Here is a 12,444-nt window from a genome sequence, read left to right as displayed (position 1 = left end):
CATTTGGTATTAAAATGTCTCTACGGCGCAGGGTAGTTTCACAGTGGAAACTTTTTATAATGTTTATTAGTTAGAACTGGGGAGGATTTGAAAATGCTCAAAATACCACCAACATAAAAAATGAACTCCCAGATATACAAACAATTTATTGGTCATCTTGAGTTATTTTCCAGCATCAAGACATTTTCAGAAATGATTATTATTAGGAATAACCAATACCACAAAAGTTCCAGCATGTTTTCTGCCATAAATTGTGTCAATAGCCAATGATCTTTTTACCTTTCGTTATTTGTCATGAATGTCAATGCCGGTTAAATAACATGGTTTCATTATATAATGTTATGTCACATAAATATACATTTATATTTCAGTTTACACATTAATAACACACAGCTTTTGATGAGTACACGTTTGTCTTTCATGGGTTCTGTGTGTTTTTCGATCATGTGCCACAAGTTCCTTAGACTCTTCACAAAGAGTCGCTGAGTCTTTGAACAATACAGTAAAAGGTCTCTTACAAGTGTTGTTGAAAGGTTCTTCATGGTCTTGATAATCATGTGAAAGCCTTTTAAAAGTACCGTTCTGCTTTTCAAGAGTGTTTCACACATATTCGACAACAGCCTGAAAAGTAAAGAAGTTCTTGTAAAGCGATATAAAAAGTAAAAAAGAAGAAGAAAAGCTTTGTAAAGTTCCTTGAAAAGTCCTGGAAGTGCTAAAGAAGTCCTTCAAAAGTCTTTAAAATGCATCAAAAGTCTTCAAGTTGCAGTAATTGGAAAATCAGTGAAAGCCTCGTCAAAGAGACGAGCATTTCATCCATGTGGTTTGTGTCCTCGTCGTTAACTTCTGATGGCCGTCTTCCTGTCTCTGTCTTTGTTCTGCAAGAGAGAGAAACAACGCATCACACCACTGAGGATTCAACACTGAAGTCCATTCAAAGGAAAAGTACGGCTTAGCTTAGCATCAAGACTGGGAACTGGGAAAACAGCTAGCAGCACATAACCTCCTGCAAAACCACAACGTAAAACATTTTTACACCCCACGGTTTGTGACAGATGTAATGCTAGTGAGCTGCTGGACAGATTTTGTTACTTTTGGACAGAGCCAGGCTAGCTATTTCCTGCTGCTTCCAGGCCATATGCTAAGATAAGCTAACTCGCTGCTGGCTGAGTATTTCCCAGAGTTTCTGCAGAGGCACAAGTACAGCACAGTTGTTCACCCTTTGCTTCAGTATTTGAATATGCTTAACAGGTGAGTCAGACTGCTGTCTTTGATGTCAACCCTTTATTACAGTGTCATGAAATGGGACTCCAGGAAAATGTAGTGCATATTGTGGAAATGGATACTGTTTTACTGCAATCACTGGCACAGTAAGTCTGTGTGGTTTTGTGCTGTATTTACTTCAGAAGGGTTGAAAAAGTAGACGAACCTTGACTGCATGCAGTAAACACGCTCTGCACGAGAGCGCACATACTGCACATTAATTGCGGTAGCGGCAGCTAACTTTATTACTGCCTGAGGAGTGACATCATGAGCTGATGTATGACAGCCCCGCATGATGATATGCTTCTCATTTATCTGTGGTATCAGAACAGAGCAGGCTTGATTTCCTGGCTGGTGAGGAGACTTTCTCTATCTGGCCAGGAAAATAACATCACATTTTCCCTCCTCACCTAACCTCTGCTCTGCACACTTCTCAGGCCATCTACCGCCCGCTTTCCAAGCCACAGTCAAGGGATTTCGACCTATCAAACACACCACAAAGCGATACGTAACATGCCATCCTGTCCTACTTATCCCTTTTCAGGGCTGAAAGAACCTAATTTGTGGTCATCTTTCACAGACAAATATGTGAATAAGCAAGTGATAAGCGGCAAACTGCATTTCATGTGGCAGTAAAAGTACAGAGAGGTGCTGGGTGAAACTTCTCACCAGAGTCTAGGTCAACTTCTCTGCACTCCTGTCCTCTCCTGACTTTTCTTTCCCTTCTCATATCGTCTCCACGAACGCTGCCCCCCTCCCTCCCCTCTCCTTTTCCTCTCATCAGCTGAACACCTGTTACACATTTCCTCCCAGACCGTGCACCAAGTGTAGGTGTTTGGAAAAATCCGCTTGACTGACATCAACAAAGGTGGGTAGGTGTTTGGAAGGGTATCAGGCAGTAATGAGGGAGTGAGATCATAGGATTTGGACAGGAATCGGTCCTCCCACTGATTGAGGTGAGTGCGAGGAGACGTGAGTTATTATTGTCAATACTTCCTCCAGCTGGACTGAGCGCAGAGGATCGCTGTTAGATTGCTATTATCGAGGCATGAACCATTACCATTATGTTGTTGGCTATTCTTGCATGTAAACATCTTTTAGCCATGTTTGTAATCAGCTACTTGTTGGTGTGTTTCTCTTGTTTCCTTGGACATTTCCTGGGTGCCAAAAGTAGACGATAAGGCCATCTGTTGAGAAATGTCTAGCACAGTTATAGTAGCAGAAATATTTCTGGAACAAAAACATTAAAAGTTGAGTGTTTGATTTTGATAGTGCCTCAGAATCATAGAGTCACCAGAGGCTTATCTTCACTGTATTTGACACCAGTGGTTAGTAGATAAGAGAAACTGAATTACCAGGTTAGTTGACTAGTATACCAGAATTCATTGCAGCTTCAAGACTCAAGACTAGTTTTGGTCTTCTTTGGTTGTTTTGTGTAGATGTTTGTAGTACTGTTGTGTCAGAAACCATTCACAGGACCTGCACTTCGCCCATCTCTCTACCCTGACCAGCTCCCCTCCAGTTACCACATTCCCAAAACTGTCACATCTGCTTCACTGGAAGAGACATCACGAGGGATCATAATCGTGGCAGCAATTACTATACATTTGTTTTTAATAATTGATGAAGCAAAAAAGTCGTATATAAATGTCATTTATGTGGGCAGGACTGCATGTAGCGTCCTCAAATGATCCCACAGCGCAATATAAGTGGAAGTGATTGATGGTCACTAACCAAGAGCTTTAAATCAGTGTAAGTCGTCTCTAGAAGCCTAAATGACCTGAGAAGTGTCTTAAATATTTGTTTTAATTTTACGATCACATGGAACAGTCCCTGTGAACCGTGAATAAGCTCCACACACAGCCTGGAAAACTTTTGGCCTTACAATAGCATTGCTGTTATTGTGCTTTCTCCTAAAACAAACTATAAAACAGAGACAAGTGCAGCCACGCTCTCTGGTGTTTGTTGGAAGGCAGCGTGGAACGTTGTAGGTATTTATCTGTGGAAATAAAAATGCTTGAAGCAGGTGAGCGAGAGTGGGTGCACGACAATTAGATGATTTACCAAACTACGTCAAATTACTATGAAATCGCTAGTAATTAGCCTGCGTCTCGATGTGAGTTTGGGAAGCACAGCTGGTTCAGCTGGAGTGTAACTGGTTCAGTCAAAACAGGAGGAGGGGGGCTTAGAAGCCAGGCCTGGTAGTCAAAACAATCTCCTGAAGACTAATAGGGCATGGTCGGATGACATCTCTCTCTTTCTGTCTCGAAAAACCCACCCGCCCACACACACTCACACACTCACACACACATATACCATGACCTCCCAGGGGGGTGATTTGTCCAACACTAATATGATTACCCGACGATGTTTACTTTAGATACGATATGATGATATTACCACGCTGGAACAATATTATTGTTTTACCAAGGTGAAAGGAGCCTGCTTGACTTGAATGTGAAGATAGTAAACAGTCTCTTCACGGCATCTTATCAACTCTGCAAATTCAAACTTTAATATTGTTTTTCCGAAACTCAATCCGGGCTTTTCCTTTACCTATAAATGTGGATTTTCCATGCACTCTCTCTCTCTCTCTCTCTCTCTCTCTCTCTTTTCCTGTGTTAAGCTGTTCTGTCAAATATGAACATCTAATTTAGTTTCTGGCTGCATGAAGAGAGGAATGACTGGTTGGAAAAAATAATTCCACTTGGGCACTGGCCCGACAATCGTATAAGGAGATTGGTATTCAACCATGAAATGAAAACTGGTAATATCCCTTTAGTTTATCCAGTGAAAATATGTGAATATGCGTCAGTTCCCTCAAGTGTCTAATAGAGGCCGTAATTACCCTCGTAAATGATCATCGATTAGAGGATTACAGGCGTACATTAAAATAGTGTAATAAATTACACATCACACTATTAAATTAAGCTAACGAACACACCAAATAAGACGCAGTCTGCCACCATGTGGCTTGGATGCATTAGCCATGTCCCTCATGTTCACTGTGGTTTGCTAATAAGCATCCTGGTGGCTTCTGAAAAACACTGGATTTATCTTAGATTGCCTAATCAGATGTAATTCACACCGGCCGGCCACACATGCATTTAATTATTCCCACAGTTTAATAATTGGTTGTAATAAGTCCAGAACAAGCCTAACTCAGTTTTGATGACTTCATTCTGCTGCACTACACACCAACCGGCACTTTGTCATGATGTGCACCCTGCAAAGCCAATATGTCATTAGTTTAAGTAGATATTGTTTTAAGAAACTGGACAATTTATACCGCCAATTTGTGCTTCTCTCTGTGTTCTAGATTTCTTTTAGACTTGCTCTTTGACTGGATCGGTTTCCTGTAGTTTTGTTTTAATTTGCTCCGTGAGCAACCCTTTCCCTACAGACCAAATGACAACAGAATGATAGTTTTGCTAATAGATTTTGTTAGTTATCTGACCCGACTTCTTCTGTTGGCGTTAAATTAGGGTTTAACTGCTTCCATCTGTGCTGAAAATATACAGACAGGTCCATGCATGAAGGCACACGTCATGCACGGAGCCAGGCTCACACACACGCACACAGACGCATATCGAACGTGGGCAGGAATATATTTGAAAAGTGCCTGCAGTGTATTAGCTACCTTCGATGCACCTCATTAGCATAGCTCGAACTGCGAGGCAAACAGGCAAAGCTCTCGCTCATGAGGCACAAAACATTAACTCCAAGTCAACACCGGCATTATCAGCAAATGAGGGTAATTTAGTTTTCATCCATGACCTTGAAACGTCTACTTCATGCAAGTGACGTAATGCTTTTTTCCAGCGAAAACAGACTAATAACCAAATGACTGTAAAAACCGCAGTCATTAGTGTGCTCCTGCACATGTCCCATCCATGTATTTAAGCCCTCTTAAGGTGCATGCTTCATTTGATCTCCATAAAGAAGCAAAGTGTAGTTTCGGCACAGTCAAAAACCAACTGTCCAAGCTGGAGGATAAATAGCTAAGTTGATTATCCCGCTGAGTCGCTGGCTATTTCTCTGCCTCTCTTTCTCTCCTTCTTCATCTCTGTTTCCATAACTTCCTGCAAACCATTAGTTTAGAAGGTGTTGAAAGCACAGTCGTGATCCAGGGCTCCTTAAGTGAGTAATCATATATAAGTTTTTTTTTTCTTTTTTTTGGGTGTCTAGAAAGACGCAATGAACTGCCGTCTGGCTGAAAAGACTAGAAAAAACAGAAGAGAGAATGAAATGCTTTCGATAAAAGTCTCCGAGTGTGGTGCACCGTGCGCTCGTGTGTCAGCGTTTCTATGGCCGTGTCCGTGTGTGTGTGTGTGTGTGTGTGTGTATGTGTCAAATGTGTGGATGTGAGTGTGTGTGTAAGCAGCGAGGGCGTTTCACAGAGCGCGGTTTCCAGGCTTCTTTAACATCACCATCAAAGCTCAACGTCAATGTGTTTCTAATAGTAGCAGCTGAATTAAACACTGGCTCTACAGGCCTCAGCAGAGGATAAATCATTTACAGAACAATTAGCTCATTTGTTGCTCCGCTCTGCACTGCCAATGACTTCCAGACACGGAGAGCCAGCCAGCGTGTGTGTGTGTGTGTGTGTGTGAGAGAGAGAGTGAGTGTGTGTGTGTGTGTACTGTATATCTACTTGGACGTAATATCACTCTTTGCCACTTACATCCATCTCAGAGCAACAAACACGCAGATATATATACATACTCACTCTTTCTCTCGCTCATCCCAACACACACACACACACACACACACACGCACACAAACACACACAAACACGTTGGCATCTACCCTCACACACGCATGTAAACACACAAGTACAGATAAGTCCGTTTCCAGTTGCACGGTGCAGTTTTAGTGCCACCGTCTTTCCATACGCCCTGCTTTCCAGCCACCCACAAAAATCATCACACATAAAAGTTTTACTGCAGCCCAGATGCAAATTAGAGCTGTTCGTGATATTAGGGGCCGTATACATCATTTGTTAGGTTTGCTGTTTTGCTAAGTTTACACATTTCTTTTCAATTTTGAGAAATTCCAAATAAATAAGATTCCTTGGAGCTGGAATTAAATCAGGGTTGCGCCTTAAAATGCTTGTAAACTCAACTAAACCTAACCATCTCAAAGGAGCGACAGCCTATTTAGAGCAACCGCACTATAAGTATCATAGTAGTTATATTTTTGCCAGATTTTTATTTTGTTTCTAAACATATAAATTCTCTTTTAATTCATCAAATGACTGTCTTTAAATTTTAAATATTGGAAAATATTTGGACATGTCATCTCCAGCTTGAAAGGAAAAAGTTCCACGTGACTGCTCTTCCTGGCAGATGAATCGCCGTTTCTGTTTACGTTTGCCATTGAATTGAATTGACCCTCTCCCTGTTTTCGGGCCAAAAGAAATAAGCCACAGTTGAGGAGGAAGCTGTAAAAATGCTTCAAGCGCCATAGCCTAAAGACAACAAAGTAGACAGATTAGCACACTTTAAAAAAGCTTTCTGTTTTTGCTTTGTCCTGGAGAACTGCTGAATAAACATCATCTCATTATCGTTCAGTAGCGTTACACTGATACTGATCTCCTGCCTTCACCTACAGCACAAATTTATATGTATTTAAGAGTCACTGCGGATGCTGTTGTGGTAGGACACATTTCGAAGCCATCTAGCAGCGTTGCACAGGAGATAATGACGCCACAATGATTAAAAACGCTGTAATCGTGCAGGTTTCCTGCTGTAGTTTGAGTCCAGACACCTGACAGTTGCACTGATCAGCAGAAGCACAGAGGCCTAACACAGGATATCTGCATCAATCAACCAGACAGCGCGGGGATTTGAGCAGCCCTTTGCTCACCTCAATCCTCTATCCTCAGCCCTGTACATCTCATTTACAGATGTAGCCATCAGGAGCGTCCCATTTTCTTACTGCATGTATCAAAGGCGGGCTCCAGTTTGTCCATGCCAAACTGCTGCTGCCGCTCCACCCCACAACTGTTTTTTGAAAAAGTCAAAATTTGTCAGAATAAATGTGGATGCTTGGCTGCCAACCAAAAGAAACTGAGCAGAAACGTCCCGCAGCGTGTGGATCTATAGCTGACAACTTGGTGGAGAAAAGAAAATCCAGCAGTAGTGCAGAAGAATAGAGTTGCACTGTGACGCTATTCAGTAAACCTCACCAGGAAAGGAAAACAACAATTTCTCATGTGGGAAGCTCCCACTGGGCAGATTTTCACTGTTCTTCTACTGCCTCTAAACACTTTTTCAGATAATCTGAAGTGTTCATTCATAGGTGGAAAAAAGTCTGCAACTTCTTTAAACAACTAAACCATTAAAAGCCTTTGGAGCCGACAGCAGGTATATGTTTTTCACAGGAAGTTCTTAATAACTCTTAATCTCACTCTCACTTCCGGGGAAATCACCCATAACAAGAAGATAGGTGTGCATAAAGTCACACACATAATGAAGTCACTGCAGTATTCTACTGAATATGTAATACGCAGTAGATTAGCCCTCTCAGTGCAGTAGTCATTACTAACAGGACTGTTTGTTTTAAAACAGTTTTACTGTATACACACATAATAAGAGGAAATGAACGTGTACTTTTCTCACTTTCACCCTCTCCCACATTGGAAATAGGCGCAATTGAAGCAGCTGGTCTAAGCGGAGCTGACAGCTGTGATGAACCTCAATGACCATAAAAACACACAAAGAGAGCACTCAGGACAAAGTCTCATTTTACCTTCACAATCGTTTCCTCTCTGTAATCACCAGCACTGACTCTGCCCTTTAGCCCACTTAAACGCACTGTGTAGCCACTTTTCCGGGGAAAATAAAATTCTCTCAGGTTCTGCCAATCAGAGCTAACCATTCGTATGCCAGGTGAGCCCGGGATCCCCTGTGCTTCTCCTGAAAGGGTCTGCTGTCAGGAGATCCCATGAAAGGACCAAAGCCAACAATGAATTGGTCCCACAAACATAAGAATTGTCTGTGCATTCAAAACACGTTCTGTTGTTGTTGTAGACTAAAATTAAGCGTGAGATTAAAAACACATCACTTAGCCACACCTTTGCACTGGGTGACAGGTTCCTTCATTAACATAAACATGGCCTCTACTGTTTATTTTGAGTCAGTCTCACATACATGTAAATGCTAACACAACACCAAATGTGTATTAATCCACCGTCCACAGTCCTCAACCACCCAGCTGTTGCAGGATTTTTTTTTAAATCAAACTATATATTTGTAAGCTATTTTTAAAGATTTATGTGTTTTTGTGGAATCTGTTGACGATGAGAAAAATTCAGAATAACAATATACTGTTTGAGGATCATGGGAACATTTTAAAGGAACTTGAATTCGCTGTAACTGGATTCAAGAAGCGAGGATCATTTTATGTGACATATGAAAGTCACACTAAATGTACATATGGGACAACGTCTTTAGAATGACTTTCTGGTCCTTTTGCACGAACCACATCTAAGTCAAAACTTTGAAATCGTTCTATGACTTATCTTCTATCTCCTCATTTGTGAGTGGTGTAGACTCCTCCATTTAAATCAGCCGAGGGATCATTAAGAGATAAGAACTTTCACCTGGGCAGTGAGAGTGAAAGCGCTTTCTGAATGCATCATACAGGGCAGAGAATAGTGTGAACCTTTACTGAGTTAATGGGAAACAGCATAATCTGACTGACGTCAAATACAGAGGACTGAAAGTGTCTACATTTGAAGGGCTTGACATGAGAAAGTTTCAAAATTGTTTTCTGCCCAGCATGCATTTACAGGTCAGTCATGCGTCTGCAGCGGTGAGCTGACAGCAGCAGATAGTGTTACACAGCTCCTACTGACAGCTCTGACCTCCACCGGGCTGATCGATACGCAGGGAGCTGAGGGAGAGGTGGGGGAATGAGGGACGCTCGGGGAAAGAGCTGAGGAGGAAAAAGTGAAACGGAATGAGAGGCGTGCGAGGGCAAAAGGAAGGAGAGAGAGAGAGAGAGCGAAGAACTCATGGAGGACAGGCCAAAGCAAAAAGAAAAGGAGTCGGAGGAGAGAGAACGAGACAGATCTCAGGCTGGCTATCTCCCGGCCGAGGGTGTCTGGGTTTCAGACGCTGAGGACGTCTAGGCTTTCACTCACAACGGTTCAGAGGGGAGGCAGGAGGGAGGGGGAGACACACACTGCTGAGACTTAGGTTATCCCCCAGCTAAAGGGTCTCTGGGTTTAGACACTGAGGAGGGTATTAGCTTTCACACACTGCTGGGGCAACGGGGGAGTCTGCCAGATGTCAGCTCCTTACCCATAAATCCTGCTAAATGGGCAGCAGCTAGGTTAAAGGGGGAAAGTTGAGTGGACGTCACCTCTCTATCATCTTCTGCACAGGCCGCTGCTGTTTGTTGAAGTCGAAGCCGGGCTCACATAAATTTGATTTCAGCCAGCTGATAGGAATTGCTCATTCCCTGCTATTTCTCATCAGACTGACAACTTTCTCATGGCGGGAGTGTTCTTGATTATGTCTACTTCCTGTGTCAAATCAATCAAATGTGAGTTGAACTTCGCACTGGATGCAGTTTTTCCTTTCTGCATCTCTGTGAAGGTGCGAGCACAGCAGGAAGTGCAGGGAAAGTGGCAGAACGGCTGTAACGCTGCCTCTGACGCTGAAAGTTAGAAAAATGATTGCTGATTTTTTTGTTAGCGTCTTTGTGCAGGACAATAACATCCTGAAAGTGCTTTTGGAAAATGTTCTTCACACACACACGCACACACACACCCGTGAGTTGAATATATGAAATGTACATATGACAGTTTGTTGTCTTGCAGCCTCCAGTTTCAGTGGAACAAAGTTATTACCATTTGCCAATCTTTGTATCTCAGGTCACTTCTTCAGCAGTCATGATTAAAACCTTCTCATATTCGGGCTGACGTCAATACATTCTTCAAATTATACACATGGTTTTGGATGGATTTCATAGGTTCCCGGTCATAAATCTCACTCGCTGCATAAATACCCTTGTAAACTTCAAATTCATATTTTCAAAAACAGAAAGGAAAAAAACACCACAGTTGGGGTTAGACATTTTTTTACACAACGGCCGTGCATATGTCGTTGGTGAAAAAGGCTGCGTGTTGTTCGATCCACCTCTCCGCTCGGCCCTCTCTTAGCTCCTCTGACACACAGACAATCACACATATTCACGTCCGGCGAGATCCAGCAAGCACCTTGAACTTTCGAGCCACCTGCTCGAGTAAAACCAAGCCCCGACGGAACAATAACACACAGTCCTTCACCCCAAAAGAGGACTTTAAAGAGGTTCTGCTTTTAATGTCCCTCAGGGCCAATCAGGTTTATAGGCACAGTCACTGATCTCAGGTCAGCTTTAAACACCAAATTGACCCTAAACTGCAGTTTCCCCAAAAGAAGCTTCACTCCACAGTATGATCAGCTAAATCTGTGCTAATCTCTACTTCTTTTAATTATGTATAAAGAATTTCAAGTGCTCTGTTTAGAGTATTTGAAAAGTAACTAAAGACATTTCTTATAGTTATTTTTAAGTTTTTATTATAGTTCTTTAGGTCACACAGAGACATAGTACCATTTAAAAGTTGATAACACTGCTCTGTTAGAGATCTTACTATATACAGCATTTTTGTTGCAGTTGATTTGGCCTTTTTTTTCTTGCTTGTTGATTTATAATTGTCGTCTGCTCACCATTTTCCTCTGGTTGCTGAGGCAGAAAGTACAGATGTGCTTTGGCTGGGCTGATTGGTCAGATCCTCGGGTGGGGGAGGAGTTAACGTGGAAGAACGGCGGTGAGGGAGCGTGGCACGGCTGCCCGTCATGAAGCCCCTCGCCCAGGAGCAAGACGTTCCCCAGATGACTGATGTAGCTGCTGGCCAGACGTAACGTCTCGATCTTCGACAGCTTCCTGATCATCAAATCAGAACAACATTCATGGTGTGAATTAAAACATAATACTAAAAAACTGTATTACAATTAAAAAAAAAGTATCTTGCATGCAACATTGGAGTACTTTGATGTAGTATTTAGAATAACATGTAATATATATAGAATATATAGATAGTGACTCTAGATGTTGAATATCTCATCTCTCATGGTTAAATGCAGTGCTGCCTCATTGGATCACAGGCCTGTCCAAAAAAATCATTTAATTGTGATTAAAGGTGCCAGAGCCACATCAGGGTCTACTTGTTTTTGTTCCCAGATGGAAAAACTGCATTTTTAGGAACATATTTGTGCATCAGACAAAATGCCATGAGCGATTTTGACTCGTTGCTCTGTACCTGTCTGCAGGCTCGGTGGGGATGAGAGTGCGCAGCGCCGTGAATGCTGTGTTGACAGAATTGGTGCGATCCCTCTCCCGCGCGTTGGCTGCGGTCCTCTGGCGAACCTCCCCGGTGGGAGAAGTGTGCGGGGGGCCGTGCCTTCCCATCATGGCCTCTGAATCTACCCCTCCGCCCCCTACTCCCCCGCACAGCTTCCTCTTCCTGTTCACCTTGATGTGAAAGGCAGATGGCGACGAGGAGGACAGGCGGAAGGCAGCAGAGTTGGAGGTGTTGGTGTTACGCTCCTCGGAGCCCGACCCCTCGCTCCCGTTGTCATCATCGTCTTCGGAGAGGAGGGCGATGTCGCCGTACAGGAAGCGGCCTGCAGGAGGCGCCGTGCGCAGCATGGCGAATGTCATCTTCACCGCGACAAGGCTCTGACAGCTCCTGGTCGATCCTCTTGAGACTTCCACTTGCTGAGGTTCAACTTGTTTGCAAGTTTCTTACCAGAAGCTGTTTAGCGAATTGCGACCGCTGATGATGCTGCCGTAAGGCGTCCACCTCTTAAACTGTTCTCCTTCAACCTGTGTTCTCTGTAAAATCTGCTCAGCCAGGTGAGTCAGACGTAGCCCCTCTGATGCTGCCAGGCTCGATTTAAAAGATCAGCAAGTTGATCGTGAGTCAGTGGTCAAGAGCAACTTGACCTGAGAGCTGCTGTGTCACATGTGGCTGCAGGTTCCAGGTCCCTCCTGTTTTTCTCTCTTGGTTCATATGAAAACACTTCACATCCCAAAGGTCAGCTCTGCTTTCAGTTAATCCTCTGGACAACAGCCAAATTTAAAATGGCATGTTGATGTCAGTTGTTGCTGTTGATTTGTCCTCTTTTTCGT

General features: G+C 43.0%; 1 protein-coding gene across 1 annotated transcript; it reads right to left on the bottom strand.

Moving 5' to 3' along the window:
• Window positions 1-305: 305 nt before the first annotated feature.
• Window positions 306-12,212, bottom strand: LOC121610916 (basic helix-loop-helix transcription factor scleraxis-like). Its single transcript, XM_041943237.1, has 3 exons — window positions 11,573-12,212; window positions 10,980-11,196; window positions 306-875 (listed from the first exon to the last, which is right to left on the bottom strand). The coding sequence occupies exons 1-3, from the start codon at window positions 11,971-11,973 to the stop codon at window positions 837-839; spliced, it is 657 nt and encodes a 218-aa protein (XP_041799171.1). The 5' UTR covers window positions 11,974-12,212; the 3' UTR covers window positions 306-836.
• Window positions 12,213-12,444: the final 232 nt, after the last annotated feature.

Source organism: Chelmon rostratus, chromosome 8 (assembly GCF_017976325.1).
Source record: "Chelmon rostratus isolate fCheRos1 chromosome 8, fCheRos1.pri, whole genome shotgun sequence".
In the NCBI taxonomy this organism is placed as follows: Eukaryota; Metazoa; Chordata; class Actinopteri; order Chaetodontiformes; family Chaetodontidae; genus Chelmon; species Chelmon rostratus.
The sequence above is the reverse complement of the archived record's forward strand: the minus strand, read 5'-3'. Positions and strand labels throughout refer to the sequence as shown.